At 43.7% G+C, this 18,969-nt stretch overlaps 1 protein-coding gene across 1 annotated transcript in view; it reads left to right on the forward strand.

The window, feature by feature from the left end:
* ABLIM2 (actin binding LIM protein family member 2) overlaps positions 1-18,969 on the forward strand; it is a 288,154-nt gene that overhangs the window by 248,202 nt on the left and 20,983 nt on the right. Inside the window, exons 17-19 of the mRNA XM_069744770.1 lie at positions 13,732-13,786; positions 17,791-17,798; positions 17,988-18,068. Of these exons, the coding sequence (XP_069600871.1) occupies positions 13,732-13,786; positions 17,791-17,798; positions 17,988-18,068 (144 nt within the window). The remainder of the gene's footprint in view (positions 1-13,731; positions 13,787-17,790; positions 17,799-17,987; positions 18,069-18,969) is intronic.

The raw sequence follows: 18,969 nt of genomic DNA on the forward strand, positions 1-18,969 counted from the left end.
GTTGTGGTATCATTGGACGCGCGTAAAGCGTTTGATAGTAGTGAGTGGCAGTATCTTTGGAGGGTGTTGGAACGCTTTGGTTTTGGGCCGACCTTTATTTCATTGATACGGTTGCTATATACTTCCCCATCCGCTAGGGTCAGAGTTAACGGCAAATGTCTGGGAGTTTTGCGCTTCATAGGGGGACTAGGAATGGATGTCCACTGTCCCGCTGCTTTTTGCTTTGGCAGTGGAGCCTTTGGCGCAGACAATTAGGAGGGTGGCTTCGGTTAAAGGGTTCAGATATGGCTTGGTAGAAAAGAAAAAGTATCCCTGTATGCAGATGATGTGCTGCTTTTTTTGGAGGATTCCAGAGAGTCATTGTTGAGAGCAATGGATATTATTAAAACATTTGGGTCTATATCGGGATTAAAAATTAACTGGGAAAAATCCACTGTCATGGCTATAGATGATTGTGTTGTTGATTTGCCAGTGTCGGTGGAGGGTAGTAGGCTGGCAGTAGTGAGACAATTCTGGGCATTCAGGTGTTACTCCCGATGCAGATTTGAATCTGATTCCACTGCTGAGTAAGTTTAGGAGTAAAGTAGTGGCATGGTGTAAACTGTATCTCTCAGTAGTGGGAAGAATTAATTTGATTAAGATGATTTTGATGCTCCAACTGTTGACCGTCTTGCACAATGCCCCTATCTGGTTCCCTAGGCGGTGGTTTCGTACTATTGACTCTATATTTAGGGATCTTGTCTGGGGGAAAAGCATCCGATCAGACTTGAGATATTGCAGAGGCCCAAGGATGGAGGGGGATTGGTGCTTCCGAACCCTTGGATTTATTACTTAGCTGCTCAGGGCCAACAGATGAGGGGGTGGAGGGATGTGTCTGGGGCTTGTTCAATACAAAGGGTCTTGGTCCAAGTGATGGGGAGGGGTCTCTTGGTCCAGGGGTGGGAGGCAGGAAGTTTCAGGAAGATGGGTTTGGTGTATCCTACTTTAACGCTGATACATATAGTCTGGGAGGCAATTAAAAGATTAGGGGTTTGGAGCACTTGACAAATTTTTCCCCGATATGGCAAAACGAGACTCTACCGAAATTTGTTAAAATGGGAGAATTTAAAAATTGGATGAGCCTGGGAATACAGTATATGGTTCAGGTGCAGGACGCGCAGGGACTGGTGCCCTTTGGAAAGTGGCAGGAGGATTATGGGCTACCAGAGGTCTGCAGATTTCAATATGGGCGGTTTCGGCATGCTTATGTTACGCAGAGCAAGATGATGAATATGGAGATTCATAGTAACATAGTAACATAGTTAGTAAGGCCGAAAAAAGACATTTGTCCATCCAGTTCAGCCTATATTCCATCATAATAAATACCCAGATCTACGTCCTTCTACAGAACCTAATAATTGTATGATACAATATTGTTCTGCTCCAGGAAGACATCCAGGCCTCTCTTGAACCCCTCGACTGAGTTCGCCATCACCACCTCCTCAGGCAAGCAATTCCAGATTCTCACTGCCCTAACAGTAAAGAATCTCTTCTATGTTGGTGGAAAAACCTTCTCTCCTCCAGACGCAAAGAATGCCCCCTTGTGCCCGTCACCTTCCTTGGTATAAACAGATCCTCAGCGAGATATTTGTATTGTCCCCTTATATACTTATGCATGGTTATTAGATCGCCCCTCAGTCGTCTTTTTTCTAGACTAAATAATCCTAATTTCGCTAATCTATCTGGGTATTGTAGTTCTCCCATCCCCTTTATTAATTTTGTTGCCCTCCTTTGTACTCTCTCTAGTTCCATTATATTATTCACAAGGATATATTGATAATGTCTGCGCAGAGGGGGGAACAAAAGGGTAGTGTCCGGCATTTATAAGAATCTAATGAATACTTTTATAAATAATTATCCTATTATAGCACAGGGAAAATGAGAGGAGGAATTGGGTAGGATAGAGGAAGATAAATTGGAAGTGATTATGGAATATATACTCCAATTATCGCTGAGTGAACCGGGCAGACTCTCGCAGATATATGTTCTCCATAGAGTATATACTGTAGGACTCCTGAATGGCTCTATAGAGCGGGTCTTAGACAGACTTCTGAGTGTCCTCGGTGCCGGGGGCTGGAATTCTCCATATGTTGTGGCAGTGTCCAAATCTGAACCCATATTGGACAGCGGTGCTTAATGCCATAGGAGGAGCGTATGGTTGTAGGATTGAGAGGGATCCTGTAGTGTGTATATTGGGATATGTGGAGGCGGTCCGGGCACACAATAAATATAAGATGGCAATAGCTAGATTATTATATATTGCGCGGAAACTAATCGCCAGATACTGGATAAATAAAGATCCGCCGACGTTGAGGGAATTTTTCAGACAGTCTGAGTCTATTGTGAATATGGAAAAAAACATTTATGTTAAGAGAAAAGGCAGAAGAACATTTGAGACACTATGGACACCTTGGGTGGAGAGAAGATGACCCTGATCTTAGGTTATACCATGCATTATTTGCTGCTCTTGTATGTAATGGGGGGGAGGGAATTTATGAAACTAATGACCATTGTTAATGTTGTTCTCATTGCGATTTATAACTAGGGCCAGGAAAGCACACTAGTTATGGAAAGCGCTGCACTGGAGGTCGCAGCTAATTGACACTGTATACTCGTGCCTAGTGCTGGATGGCACAGTCTGGCGCTAGGTAGCTCAATCACCCAAGTCCTTTCAACAACACTAGGGAGGGATGGGAATGATTAAGGAGCTTTCACCAGATATATATATACACACACTTTCTGAATTATACTAGCACATGGCTGTGCAGCCATGTGAACCTTTTATAGTTGTTGCTCTCCAGGACCTTCCTAGTGGTCCAATCGGAGCCGCTACAGGACCTGAGCATGTGACCCCCGACCTCCAATGAGAGGTCGTCCCGTGGGCATGCTCAGTAGAAGAAAAGCAGGACTTAGTCCCTGAAACGTCTGCTCGCCACTGATCAGTGCTGGTTACAAAGGCTGAGCCTGGAAAGGCAGCAGTAACCAAGTGCACAGTATCTGCTTGAGCCAGACGCTGGGACCGATGTCTCTGCTGAGCAGGCTCCGCTGCGGCTGGAGGAGGATGGGAGACCGCAGAGGACATTGTTCAAGATTCCCCCTGTGCAGCGGTGGTAACTCGAAACCTAACAGACCCATTTTCCTTTTTTTAAATGTAAAAGATGAAAATATATAGATTTTTTTGTCTAAAATACAAAGAAAATGTGTCATGTTTATCTTTAGGTCTTTTAGGGTATGTGCACACGTATCTGTGAGGGCTGCGGTTTTTCCTGCGGATTTATTGCGGTTTCTATTGCGGATTCCGCTGCGGGTTTACACCTGCAGTTTTTTATTGGAGCAGGTGTAAACCCGCAGCGGAATCCGCACAAAGAATTGACATGCTGCGGAATGTAAACTGCTACGTTTCCGCGCGTTTTTTTCCGCAGCATGTGCACTGCGGATTTCGTCTCCCATAGGTTTACATTATACTGTAAACGCATGGGAAACCGCTGCGGATCCGCAGCAAAATCCACAGCGTGTGCACATACCCTAAGAGATCATTTGATCTTCAACTTGCTTAACTGTTCACGATACCAGTAATTTTGAGCAGGGGTGCCCAAACTTTTACATGCCACTGTAATGTGCTAATACTATCATCTACGCTCATATGACCATGCAAAGACTTTATGGTTTAAAAATGGGAAAGTCATAAAAATAAATAGATTTCACATCCCGATGCACCTGGGTTTTTCCACCGTGTTTTTGCTGCTTTTTTTTGCACTTTCTTATTTCTTTCTACGGGTGAAAAACGCTGTAAAAACGATGAGAGAAATGACACGCTGCAGTTTTCAGTTTTCCAATTCAGTCAGGAAAAAAAACATGCAGCTTTTAATTTGCATAAAAAACGCAGCATGTGAATCTTACAATGTAAATCTATGATGCTTCAGCTTTTCTAAAGAAGATACATAAAAAATCTATAAAAAAAAAAAATAAAAGCTTTAATTTCCTCAATCCCAAATAGCAAAATGTAAAAAAAAAAAAAATAACATATTTGGTATTGCAAAATGCATATCTGCTCAATCTAATAAAGTATAAAAATATGTATCCCATAAGGTTAACATCAAAGCAGAAGCTTTGATTTTTTTGGAAGCTATTTCTGAAAATAAACTAAAAAAGCGATCAAAACATTTTAGGAGCCCAATATGCTATATAAACTAGAGCTCAATACTCAAAAAACAAGCCCTCTATCAATAGAAAAATTAAAACATTACAGCGCTCAGAAAATGGTGACCTGATTTTTTGTATAAAGTTGTGAATTTTTTTAAACCATTAAAAAATTTAAAAAAATCTTTATCGATATCAATTCTTTATCGCTATCATGAAAATAGCTATGGAGGATACCCACTTAATAAAACATAACCTTTAATAAATATGAGTAAAAAAGCTCAGATCCTAACAAAACACATATAAACAAAACACACCTGCTCAAGTGAACCAGTGCTCAAGATAAAAAAATTGGATCAGTCTTACCAATTTAGACGGACACATGGAAATCCCTCAAAGTCCATGAGGGTGGTGGTTCCAGAATGCTATGGGCCAAGGGTAGGGAAAAATACACTGCCACTGTCTTCCCTGTAAACCCTTATAAGAGCTCCTGTCCTAACAAGGACAGGCCCCAAGTGAGCCCTGCTATGGGAACCCACCAACCAAAATATAGCCCTAAATGTCTCTCTTCTCCCTACGCGTTTCAACTCCAATGGGGGAGCATCATCAGGGGAGTTTTATGCACTTAAGGAGATGCCAGTAAATCCCCTCTGTAGTCCAAGGCAGGACAATCCTTAAAAGTCCATACAAGTCCGTATCAGGTGGGTTCAGCAGTGGCTGGAAAATCCCACAGAAAGCTTGCTGTGTCTGCAGCCAAGTAAGTCCTGATGTACTGACCATAATGCCCCCTTATATGGCAATGCTTATTATTCAGCTGAAATAATTAGTCCCCCAATTAATCAACAGTGGTTACATACCGTATCTTAGCTGTGCAGCCGCGCCATTGCCTTCAAGCAGCGAGGACGCGCAAAACCGGAAGTGCCGTCGCCATTATGGATACGTCACTTCCGCCCACCATATTGGCGAAGCCCGGCGTCCCCGCATATAAGATAGACATGTGTATAGTCTCTCAGCCACCTCAGCCGCTGCAGGGGGGGCACAGATGCCGACCCACCTGCGACACCTCTAGCGCATAAGAGCTGCCCAATAGAGCGCTCTTATGAGTCATGCAGGGTAATCGCGCCGTCATACAGATGCCCTTTCTAACAAGTGATGGACGCCATATTTAAGGAGTTCAGATGAACAGAGTGCGAGAAGCATTTCGATATGCCAATAAGCAAAATAGGGAAAACCTCCTCATACCTCGGAGGGAGGAGGTAGAATCCTCTAAAGTGACGAGACTTATTTGCACCTATGATAATGGAGCATCATCTGTCAAAAACATCATACGTAAACATTGGGGCGTCCTAAAGATGGATGGGGACTTGAGAGACACTCTGGGAAGGGAACCGGTCATTACCTATCGAAGGGCTAAGACATTAGGCGATAGACTTGTACATAGCCATTTTACTGCACCTAGAGAAACAACATGGCTCCCACAGAGACCGGCAGGTTGTTTTAAATGTGGTGGGTGCATAGCGTGTGAATCAATATGTACCGGAATGGAATTTTTCAATGAAAATACACATGAAACCTTTAGGTTGAAAAGATTTGTAAACTGTAAAAGCACAGGGGTTATTTAGAGAGCCACCTGTCAATGTGGTATCTATAATATAACGCTGGGAGCGTCACTCTGTCCAAAGTCTCTATAGACTGCGCAAGCGCCGGCGCAGTCTGGGCCTCACAGAGCGACGCTCCCGGGAGATCGCGGTGTGCGTTCACACTGAACATACACCGCGATCTCCACCGCAGAAGCAGGGACCGCCAGGAGGGTGAGTATCGGCCTATATTCACCTGTCCCCGTTCCATCGCTGAGCGGCGCCATCTTCCCGGTCTTCGGTCTGTGACCTTCAGTTCAGAGGGCGCGATGACGCGCTTAATGCGCGCCGGCGCTGCCCTCTGACTGAACAGTCACGGCCAGGAGACCGGGAAGATGGCAGCGCTCAGCGATGGAACGCCGGACAGGTGAGTATAGTAAGTGCTGGGGGGGCCTGAGCTAGCGGCGATACCGGCACCTGACCCCCACAGCGCGCCGGTGTCCCCGCCTGCTCAGGCCCCCCAGCACTCGGCGCCGACCGGGTCAGAGGCAGTATGGGGACACAGGATGCAGCAGCACATAAGGATGGGGACGCAGGATGGAGCAGCACATAAGGATGGGGACGCAGGATGGAGCAGCACATAAGGATGGGGACGCAGGATGCAGCAGCACATAAGGATGGGGACGCAGGATGGAGCAGCACATAAGGATGGGGACGCAGGATGGAGCAGGACATAAGGATGGGGACACAGGATGGAGCAGCGCATGACAGGATGGGGACACAGGATGGAGCAGCACATAAGGATGGGGACGCAGGATGCAGCAGCACATAAGGATGGGGACGCAGGATGGAGCAGCACATAAGGATGGGGACGCAGGATGCAGCAGCACATAAGGATGGGGACGCAGGATGGAGCAGCACATAAGGATGGGGACGCAGGATGCAGCAGCACATAAGGATGGGGATGCAGGATGGAGCAGCACATAAGGATGGGGACGCAGGATGCAGCAGCACATAAGGATGGGGACGCAGGATGGAGCAGCACATAACAGTATGGGGACGCAGGATGGAGCAGGACATAAGGATGGGGACGCAGGATGGAGCAGCACATAAGGATGGGGACGCAGGATGGAGCAGCACATAAGGATGGGGACGCAGGATGGAGCAGCACATAAGGATGGGGACGCAGGATGGAGCAGCAAATAACAGTATGGGGACGCAGGATGGAGCAGCACATAAGGATGGGGACGCAGGATGGAGCAGCACATAAGGATGGGGACGCAGGATGCAGCATGAACATAAGGATGGGGACGCAGGATGGAGCAGCACATAAGGATGGGGACGCAGGATGCAGCAGCACATAAGGATGGGGACGCAGGATGGAGCAGTGCATGACAGGATGGGGACGCATGATGGAGCAGCGCATGACAGGATGGGGACGCAGGATGGAGCAGCACATGACAGGATGGGGACGCAGGATGGGAGCAGCGCATCACAGGATGGGAGCAGCGCATCACAGGATGGGGATGCAGGATGGGAGCAGCGCATGACAGGATGGGGACGCAGGATGGGAGCAGCGCATGACAGGAAAGGGAACGCAGGATGGAGCAGCACATGACAGGATGGGGACGCAGGATGGAGCAGCACATGACAGGATGGGGACGCAGGATGGAGCAGCGCATGACAGGATGGGGACGCAGGATGGAGCAGCACATACCATGATGGAGACAATATACCAATATAAATGCTCGCCACCCGGGCGTAGAATGGGTTCAATAGCTAGTTACCTATATTGGGAAAACAATCAGGGAGTTTAGGAGAAGGGTGGGAGAACATCTTGGAGACATACGACACCGAAGAGACACCCCAATTGCCAAACATGTTAATGGTACACATGGGGGTGATACTAGAGTTATACAGTTTATGGGGATTGACCAAATTGACATGCCAAGAAGAGGTGGTGATCTGGACAGATTATTGCTACAGAGAGAGGCCAGGTGGATCTTTACCCTGGACACTTGCAATCCTCGAGGTCTGAATGACCAGATTAATTTTGGATGTTTCTTGTAACCACCCTATCCTCTCCTCCTCCCTGTATATAAAACCCCAACAATTAAACCTCTCCCTTCCCACCCCTTCCTCTCTTTCCTCCCTTCCCCTCCCCCCCCCTCTTTTCCATTGGGGTCTCTCTAGACTTCATTATTTATCTTGACTAGGTATGGCACACTTGCACCTTATACCCATGTTTCATTTAGTAACTTGGACTCAGTTCAAGTGCCTGTTTTAGCCATGGAGCTAGCCAAAGAAAACAAAATCAGTCACATTGATTTCTATCTTGTAGTATAGGAACCACTGTTCCATACCACGGTTATTTGCAGTAGCGATATGTAATGGGGATCTTACTTGGATGTTTAAAACCCATTTGTTAGCTCTGTAAGATAATTTTTTGTTCTTCTCTCAGACCTAACTTTTAAATCACCTTGTTTGCCCTTTGTACTGACCCCCTCGTGATCTAGCTGGAGTTTTTTCACGTGTGTTATGTACTTTCTAGCGGCCATGTTAGCCAACATATGTCCCCCTTCATATGTCACATAGGTATTTACCAGGTATTTCTGTGTGATGTTCTGTTGGCTGGTTGCTGGTTATTTTGAGCATCTAGAACATTTTCCCTTTTCATATCCTCCTCCCTTTTCTCTCGTCTAGCCGCCCTCTTATTACTGATCTCTGTTTGAGAATTTTTGCACCTCTTACCATTTTGACATGTGCATAATATGTTTTCGGACCGGGTCACCCTGGTACCGATACTTTGATCATTTGCATTCCCTGAATTAGGTGTTTGCAAATTATGATACATAGGGCACAGGCATAACAACGGGGATGTTGTATCATATACACATCTTTTTGGTGTGCATTAGGAGGTGCGGGCATGGCACTCCTATATTTATTATTTATTTTCTATATACCCTATGTGTTATGTTTGCAACCTATGGCAAATGGGGTACACACATCACTACACTGACATCTCATGTGTCATCTTGTACCCCTTGAATATGACGTCCGCTATTTAATATGGAAAGGGCATGATATGGCGTAGGTGCGTTATGTGAGCTATATTATTTGTCTATCTGGCAAGCCTATAGTGGCGCTGACATCTTTGTCTTAGGTGATAAAGTCATGCTCGCGACTCATTGCACATGGGTTACACATATTATAACATCAACACCCTTTGTGCGCTATCCATATCCCTTGAATATGACGTCCACAATCTAAGGGCTTGATATGGCACATGTGCGTTATATGATCTATAGGAGTTTTCTATCTCATTTATGGGGCGGGCAGTTACTACGTATTTGAGGCCATATGGATATATATGTGCCTAGGGTTACCTTGTGTGGTACAACCACGGTTAACGGTATACACACACATTATGGCGCTGACACTCTGTTCATCTGAACTCCTTAAATATGGCGTCCATCACTTGTTAGAAAGGGCATCTGTATGACGGCGCGATTACCCTGCATGACCCATAAGAGCGCTCTATTGGGCAGCTCTTATGCGCTAGAGGTGTCGCAGGTGGGTCGGCATCTGTGCCCCCCCTGCAGCGGCTGAGGTGGCTGAGAGACTATACACATGTCTATCTTATATGCGGGGACGCCGGGCTTCGCCAATATGGTGGGCGGAAGTGACGTATCCATAATGGCGACGGCACTTCCGGTTTTGCGCGTCCTCGCTGCTTGAAGGCAATGGCGTGGCTGCACAGCTAAGATACGGTATGTAACCACTGTTGATTAATTGGGGGACTAATTATTTCAGCTGAATAATAAGCATTGCCATATAAGGGGGCATTATGGTCAGTACATCAAGACTTACTTGGCTGCAGACACAGCAAGCTTTCTGTGGGATTTTCCAGCCACTGCTGAACCCACCTGATACGGACTTGTATGGACTTTTAAGGATTGTCCTGCCTTGGACTACAGAGGGGATTTACTGGCATCTCCTTAAGTGCATAAAACTCCCCTGATGATGCTCCCCCATTGGAGTTGAAACGCGTAGGGAGAAGAGAGACATTTAGGGCTATATTTTGGTTGGTGGGTTCCCATAGCAGGGCTCACTTGGGGCCTGTCCTTGTTAGGACAGGAGCTCTTATAAGGGTTTACAGGGAAGACAGTGGCAGTGTATTTTTCCCTACCCTTGGCCCATAGCATTCTGGAACCACCACCCTCATGGACTTTGAGGGATTTCCATGTGTCCGTCTAAATTGGTAAGACTGATCCAATTTTTTTATCTTGAGCACTGGTTCACTTGAGCACGTGTGTTTTGTTTATATGTGTTTTGTTAGGGTCTGAGCTTTTTTACTCATATTTATTAAAGGTTATGTTTTATTAAGTGGGTATCCTCCATAGCTATTTTCATATTTACCCTGAGGATATAGACAAGGATAGTTCTTCATGCCTTAGCTATTTCTCTTTATCGCTATCACCCTGACCTGAAGAATCGTGCATGTTGTAAGGTCATTTTGTGAATAAATGCCATAAAATAATGGGGAAATTGTGACTTGTCAATTTTTTGCCGTTTTTTTTCATAATATGATAAGGTGAATGGTGCAATTAATAACTACAAGTCACCCCACAAGAAACAATCCCTCATACGGATATGTCGACAAGGAAATAAAACAAATTACGGCTCTTGGAAGAAGGGGATGAAATGGAAAAAAATGAAAAATTGCCAGGCAATTTTTTTTCATATATTACAATCTGTATTAAAGGGGTTGTCCACAACTGGGACAACCCCTTCTCCTTCCCCACGCTTGGCCCCGATAAAATAAAAGGCTTTTACTCACCTCCCGTGCCGACACTGTTCCTGCGTTGTCGACACTCGCAGTCCCGGGGCTCTTGTGCGTTTGCATGACACATGGTGCCCGGTCCCCAATCAATGATGGCGTCACTGTCTCCGCCTTCGGACAAATTGAACATGGAGAGGAAGTCAGAGATCAGCTGCAGCCCGGACTTCCTCTTTGTGTTCAATTCGACAAAAGGCGGGGACAGTGGTGTCAGCGCTGATTGGGAGCCATTCACCATGTGACATACAACCGCACGAGAGACCGACGCGGGAGGAACGGCGCCGGCACGGGAGGTGAGTATGGACTTTTTTTTTAGTTTACCGGGGCCAAATTGGGGAATGGGAAAGCATTGTCCTAGTAGTGGAAAACCCCTTTAAAAATAAAAATAGAAATCGTGCAATTTTCAGTCTTAGGCCGGGATCACACATGCGAGAAACACGTCCATGTCTCGCATGTGAAATCCAAGCTCTTGAGCCGGCACTTGGGAGAGGAGCGTGCGGCCACATAGCAACACGTGGAGCCGCACGCTCCGCTCTGGAGTGCCGGTGCCAGAGCTTGGTTTTCACATGCGAGACATGGACGTGTTTCTCGCATGTGTGATCCCGGCCTTACTGTTGTTTCAGGAAAAAAAAAGACATGTAAATTAGTCAAAATGGTCATACTCATTACCCAATCTTTCATATTGAAGCATCTAATGAGCCTGTGCAAAGGTCAATGTGAAGGGAGGGGGAGTAGGTGGAGCTGTGACATCACCTATCGTGATTGGTGGATCCTGTGTTATCAACTAAGTACACAGGTGTTATCTGTCATTGTAATCCTGACTCTGATGATAAGGAGTATGCTGAAAACCATTTCTGAAATGACAGGAAGTAAAGAATCCAAAAACGCCCCAGTGGCCAGGGTGAAAATTGCAAGATTACTAATTTTGTTTTTCACTTGATTGTTATATGAAAAATATGATTTGAAGAAAAGGTAAATAAAATATAAATAAAGGGAACACAAAAACCTGAATTAAACAATAGGTCATTTTCTGATTGTTTTCTTTAAGAGGTTATATGTAATCAGGAAACATATAGAGAATCTTTAGGATATTCAGCATGTTACCACACTTTTATTAGATGTGCCAATTCAAAAGGCAAATGGTATGCTAAATGCAGAGCTTCCCATTATTATTGGATCAGAGGCGCCATATAGCAGACGTCTTCTGTACTGAAGCATCTAAAGAGCGTGTCCAGCCAACAGAACATTCATTTATACTGTAATACAACCCCTGGTAAAAATTATGGAATCACCGACCTTGGAGGATGTTCATTCAGTTGTTTAATTTTGGGGAAAGAAAGCAGATCACAGACATGGCACAAAACTAAAGTCTTCTCAAATGGCAACTTTCTGGCTTTAAGAAACACTAAAAGAAATCAAGAACAAAAAATATGTTAATCAGTAATGATTATTTTTGTTATCCAAGCATAGGGGAAAAATTATGGAATCACTCAATTCTGAGGAAAAAAATATGGAATCACCCTGTAAATTTTCATTCCCAAAACTAACACCTGCATCAAATTAGATCTGCTCATTAGTCTGCATCTAAAAAGGAGTGATCACACCTTGGAGAGCAGTTGCACCAAGTGGACTGACATGAATCATGGCTCCAACAAGAGAGATGTCAATTGAAACAAAGGAGAGGATTATCAAACTCTTAAAAGAGGGTAAATCATCACGCAATGTTGCAAAAGATGTTGGTTGTTCACAGTCAGCTGTGTCTAAAATCTGGATCAACTACAAACAACATGGGAAGGTTGTTAAAGGCAAACATACTGGTAGACCAAGGAAGACATCAAAGCGTCAAGACCGGAAACTTAAAGCAATATGTCTCCAAAACAGGAAATGCTCAACAAAACAAATGAGTAACGAATGGGAGGAAACTGGAGTCAACGTCTGTGACCGAACTGTAAGAAACCGCCTAAAGGAAATAGGATTTACATACAGAAAATTTAAACGAAAGCCATCATTAACACCTAAACAGAAAAAAACAAGGTTACAATGGGCTAAGGAAAAGCAATCGTGGACTGCGGACGACTGGATGAAAGCCATATTCAGTGATGAATCGCGAATCTGCATTGGGCAAGGTGATGATGCTGGAACTTTTGTTTGGTGCCGTTCCAATGAGATTTATAAAGATGACTGCCTGAAGAGAACATGCAAATTTCCACAGTCATTGATGATACGGGGCTGCATGCCAGGTAAAGGCACTGGGGAGATGGCTGTCATTACATCTTCAATAAATGCACAAGTTTGTGTTGATATTTTGGACACTTTTCTTATCCCATCATTTGAAAGAATGTTTGGAGATGGTGAAATCATTTTTCAAGATGATAATGCATCCTGCCATAGAGCAAAAACTGTGAAAACATTCCTTGAAAAAAGACACATAAGGTCAATGTCATGGCCTGCAAATAGTCCGGATCTCAATCCAATTGAAAATCTTTGGTGGAAGTTGTAGAAAATGGTCCATGACAAGGCTCCAACCTGCAAAGCTGATCTGGCAACAGCAATCAGAGAAAGTAGGAGCCAGATTGATGAAGAGTCCTGTGTGACCCTCATTAAGTCCAGGCCTCAGAGACTGCAAGCTGTTATAAAAGCCACAGGTGCAGCAACAAAATACTAGTGATGTTTGGAGTGTTTTTTTTGTTTGTTTTTTTATGATTCCATAATTTTTTCCTCAGAATTGAGTGATTCCATAATTTTCCCCTATGCTTGGATAAAAAAGTAACCATTACTGACTACCACATTTTTTGTTCTTGATTTCTTTTAGTGTCTCTTAAAGCCAGAAAGTTGCCATTTGAAATGACTTTAGTTTTGTGCCATGTCTGTGATCTGCTTTTTTTTCTACAAAATTAAACAACTGAATGAACATCCTCCAAGGCCGGTGATTCCATAATTTTTGCCAGAGGTTGTATTAGAAAGCAATGTGGGGAACAGAACACAAATGTAGGTAGAAGAACCATTGCCGTTATTAGTAATGAAACATTTCTCCAGCCTAGTCCCTGGATATTTGGTTTTACATTTGGCTAACATTATGAATGGATAACAATAAAAGAAAATTCAGCTTCACTGATATTTTGTCTTTATTTCCAGGCTGCCAACTTTGGTCAGTATCATTTGGATGATGATACTAGCTGGGGCATGAAAGGTATGATATCATATAATTAATATTATTTCTATATGGTATTGTATATGTTAATGGTCGTAGACATTTCCGCTATATATATATCTAGAAATATATAACTAAGAATATCAAACTAGTCATTAGTATTGGAATTGGTTGTACTGATGAGCTTTGTGACCACGCTGCTGAAGATATCATTCTTGAGCAGTGATAAGAAAGCAATGAAATAATAGGTGAAACCATTCAATGATTAGCTGCAGCGTTATAAAACTCCTCTGACTCCACATTTACGGTCTTTACTAGCTGTATGCAGAATCTCCAGATGCATTTTTAGCCTGTATCTACTGCCTCCTGCTTGTATGAGCTGACAGGGAGAAACTTATCACAAGCAAACGTCAGGGTGACAGGCTGAAACCGCTTTACACAGAAGTCATTGATACTCTGCATGAATCAGTGAATATACAATATGTCACTGATCTATCAATGCGGTCATAAAATAGAAGCAGAAGTGATACCATTAGACTATATCTCCAACTAAGCCAGTAGCATCATGGAAAATGTCATCTGCATTAGGGAAACCTTTATTTAGGAATACACAAGAGCCACATTATTCTGTAGCAATAGCATTTGCTAACATATATAGGCAAAGTGTTGCTTCAATATCTTGTGTACACACTTTAAACACTTATTTTCATATTCCATCTCAAGTTCAGCTGATGATATATGAAAAGTTTCCAGGCAATAAGTAAATTTTTTTGTTATTAGGGGAATAGAATTCATTAAACTCCCAAAATGTAAATTAATAGTCAAAACTTAAAGTCCCTCGTAGGAGTAAAGGCATCAGAAATATTATTTGCAAAGAGAAGTGGTCCGGTGTCGGGGAAGAATGAAGAGTACTGTGGGGGGTTGTCTCACCGCACACCATGGAACACAGTGCCCTCTCTATATGCAGTCAGCTAGTACGTAGATCAGTGCCTTGCCCCGACTTCTATGGACCAAATGCAGTTGCGTCATATTCCTGTATTAAATGTACACCACTGCCTGTCTTCAGGATGACTGTGATGTATAACATAGGGCCAGAACAGGCGATAACGAAGAAGCAGCATTTGCAGTACATTACTATATAACCAGATATTTTTTGCAGTTTTGCAAAGCTAATTACTTTCAGAATAATTGAACTTTTATTTTTTAAATTTAGTTATCCTCCACGAGTTACAAAGTTAAGACTTCTTGTAGTACACTTCATTGCCATATTCTCCCTCCTTCTTTTCCACATGCCATGCTGCAGTGTTGTTTCCTAAGGTCAATTCATTGTCCTTTAGAAGCTGCTTTTAATTGCTGCTAAACCAAGATCCATACTATGTGCACAAAAAAAATCACTATGGGAAATTACCCTGAGTGCAAAGAAGCTTAGAAAGTGAAATTACCCACTTAGACGGAACTATACCCACTTTCAAGTCAAATCTAGTATAGCAAAGTAGGGATTAAAAAAAATAACTTTTAATAATAGGTTCAAATATCAAAGTGCGAAGTGAATAGTAAAAATATAATATAAAAAAGCAGCATAAATTGCTAGTAGTGATGATGAGGGAACGTGCTGGGATAAGGTGTTATCTGACCATGTTCGTGTGCTAACCGAGTGTCTTTGACAAGCTCGAAAAATATGTTCAAGCCCCCGCGGCTGCATGTCTCGCGGCTGATAGACAACAGTAACACATGCAGCAATTACCTAACAATAGTATAACTACAATAGAAACAAGCAGCATGAATTGCTAGGTATCTCGATTATCCGCCTTACCCCAAAAGGTCTGTATATCAGCCTCATCTAGGTACCAAAAGAGAGACAGTGTGAAAGGAACCTCTACTCAGACCATTGACAGGAGTAGATTTGTGGGCACGTGGCCTTTTCTGATAAAATGGGTGAGAACGTTCCTTTTATTTACTATTGACAGCCCTGAATCCTCACCTATGGTCTCCGATATAAAAATGATAAAGGTGTTGGTGTGTTCGGAAATCATAAGTAACCACCACAGATGCAATTTGCATACGATTCCATATATTCTTCTCTAATTGAGATTTGTGAAGCTATGTTACAATCCCTCACTATTACCCTACTGACTATTGTTTGGTGTAATGTAGCTGTATATCTGTGTTAAAGTGGCTGTGGGTGGGACCACCCCAGACATGTTATATATATGCTACATAAGCATAACTAATGAATGTGTTTTGACCTGAGTAATAGGATCCTGTAGAGTAATATGTTGAAGGATTAATGTTAATGTTGGTCCATATATTGTTGTTCTAGATACGTGGCCTATTTCTCTTCCCTATGTAACGGTGGTGGGAGCTGATGGATTGCTCCCTGACACTCATGGGTTAAATGTATTATTATTATTATTATTTATTGTTATAGCGCCATTTATTCCATGGCGCTTTACATGTGAGGAGGGGTATACATAATAATGTATGTTTGATTCTTATGTATGTTTTTAAGGTATGATACCCACTGAGGCGGCAGATGGCTGAGACAGGGTTAACTGTAGAGGCTAGCCCAGTTTGGGAGGGGGAATTGAGAGTTAGTGGCAAGTGCGGGAAGTGACAGTCAGTCTGTGTGAGGGCAGCAGTGAGTAACGTAGCAGGTCGTAGGCTGCTAGGGACAGCGTGAGCCTAATACTCGGGACAGTGGTTTGCCACAAATACCCTTCCATGTGATTCCGTCTAATGGACTCAAACTACATGGGGCAGAAGATATTGCAATCTGGATATACTGCTATAGATGAAGATGATTCCCTAGGACCAGGAAAGCAAGTGAGAGGGACATGCCATCTATCCTGAGAACCAAGGCTGAAGTTGGGCACTGTTCCTGTGGGAGAGATGACAACCCATCGGGCCTTATCCTTTGCATCTGCTTGTAAATACACTTCCATTCACAAAGTAAAAGTTTGGTTTTTATGTACCACGTGTGTCCTGGATTGATTGCTGCCTTGGTTCCAGGAGAAGCATTACTGGAGCCAGAAGAGGCCTGCAGGCCAGAAGTAAGTGGGAAGTACCACATACTCAGCAGCACACACCTTGCCTGTGCGATGCCTGAGCGAGTGGAGACCGAAGCTCGCCCACGACTACCTCGCTTGGGCATCTTACACCTATACGTAACTAGAGAGCAATCAGTTTGCCCGAAGATAATACTCTCACCTTTTTTGGTAGCTAGATGAGGTTGATCTACATACCTTTTATGTTAAGGCAGGTAATAGATACCTAGGATTTCATGCTGCTTGCTTCTATTATATTTATACTATTCACTTTGTTGTTTGAAAATGTTAAACTTATTAATAAAAGTTATTTTTTAATCCCATTCTTTGTTATATTAGAAAGGGGAATTACCCTACTTTGATTTTTTGCAAATACAGTAGAATAAGGATCTTGGCTGAGCAGCAGGTGAAAGCAGCTTCTAAAGGAATATGAACTGATCATGTGAAACAGCACAGCAGCAGGATGTATGGGGGAGAAGGTAGCCAAGTAAGGTAATATAATATATTGCAAAAATTCATAGCTTTTCATTGCCTGGATGTAGAGTTGTTGCAAATTGATTTGCAGGACATGGTTCATCGGCCAACTCTGTAATCTGTGGCCACTGGACTGGAGCTTTCAAAACGGCCTCCTACCTGCTGGCATCCTCAGCTCTTCTTTTAAGTAGCCAGCTTAGTATGATATTTTTATTGCTGTGTGATGCACACGTTACATTGTGCCAGACCAGCTAATCTAATGAAGAGCCGCGGATCCGTCAGGAGTCCTGAGTCCTTGTGGACAGCGTAGTTACTTGTTTTTGGAGTTGTTAGTCAGACTCTCCTTACCAACCAGTCTCTATCAAGCCAAACAGGCGCTACATCCTGGGACGACGAGGGTTTACAATCTTTCTTTGCATTATTAATCAGAGTTTTTACAACTCACTTGATTTGCAATTAATTTTGTCCATCGTTATCACCATTTATATGAATAACGAAAATAAATTTTGTGTTTTTTGTCCACAGAGTACAAGGTAAGAGGCGTGAGTCCAGAGCAAAGATACACAACCTGTTCACATCCCCCGCACAAGGTTACACTGTCTGTGTCTCTTTTCTGACCTTACCATTGTATGAGACAGTATGGATCCAATACAGTATGTAAAGACCCCACTTCTTGTCTCCTGACGGCCTGGATGACATATATCTATGCTTCTCTATTCTAGATCTATCCCTATGAAATGCTGATTGTAACAAACCAACTGCGGGTGAAGCTTCCCAAAGAGGTAGACCGGACCAGACTGGAGGTAAATCGGCTCCTTGTGATTATCTTTAAGGCATTAGTGACTCTTTAATTGTGTATCATGTAGGGTTAGCAGAGAAAAATGCTTTTTTTTTTTCCAGAAACAGCACCACATTCATTCATGGGCACTGCCTGGTACTGCAACGTATCCACATTAACTTTTCTAATTGTGTAAATATCACGATGTCATAAGCACAGTGTCACGAAGTGACTGTCCAGGTGTAACACGACCAGACGGGTCGGCCACAAAACGACGGAACACACAAGGGTACACCGGGGACACTTTAACAACGGTGGGCCCTGACGGTAGGGAACGGGCACCTCCTGCACTCACCTGAGGCTGTGCCCTGTTCTTACTACCGTCCCTATACGGGTTCTTTCAACCCGTCGCCGACCAGGATACCTTGTCCCTCACTTGCCCTGCTCTAATCCCTATGTAGGGAACTGGCAGGTGAGAGCACTGGTCCCACCGCTGCACTAATACAACAGAAGGAGAGTAACACAACAAAGGGACAAAGAAACAAAAACAGCACACTTAGCTTTCTCTGCTGCAATGCAACGCGCAGCAGAGTAAGGCACCAGGATTCGGCTGCAGAACCGAAGCACTTAGCCAGCAGCAATTCCAGAAAGGTTGGTATCCAAAGGACCTGTATAACCAACAGTCAGCTGATGCACCAGGTGACCTTTTAAAGGAAGGTGGGAGTGGTAACAAACATCAGCTGACCCAACAGCAATGCAATGCAATATCACCAGCGGCCACCGGGGGGAGAAAACTGCATTAACCCCCAATGACCAGAAAGGAAAACACGTTTTATTCTGAAGGAAACCAGATCTGCCACAGATCCAAACAAAGATCGTGACACACAGGTTGCGAACTGATGACTGACTATAGTTATATAAGTTGT

The sequence above is a fragment of the Ranitomeya imitator genome, chromosome 1 (assembly GCF_032444005.1).
Source record: "Ranitomeya imitator isolate aRanImi1 chromosome 1, aRanImi1.pri, whole genome shotgun sequence".
Lineage (NCBI taxonomy): Eukaryota > Metazoa > Chordata > Amphibia > Anura > Dendrobatidae > Ranitomeya > Ranitomeya imitator.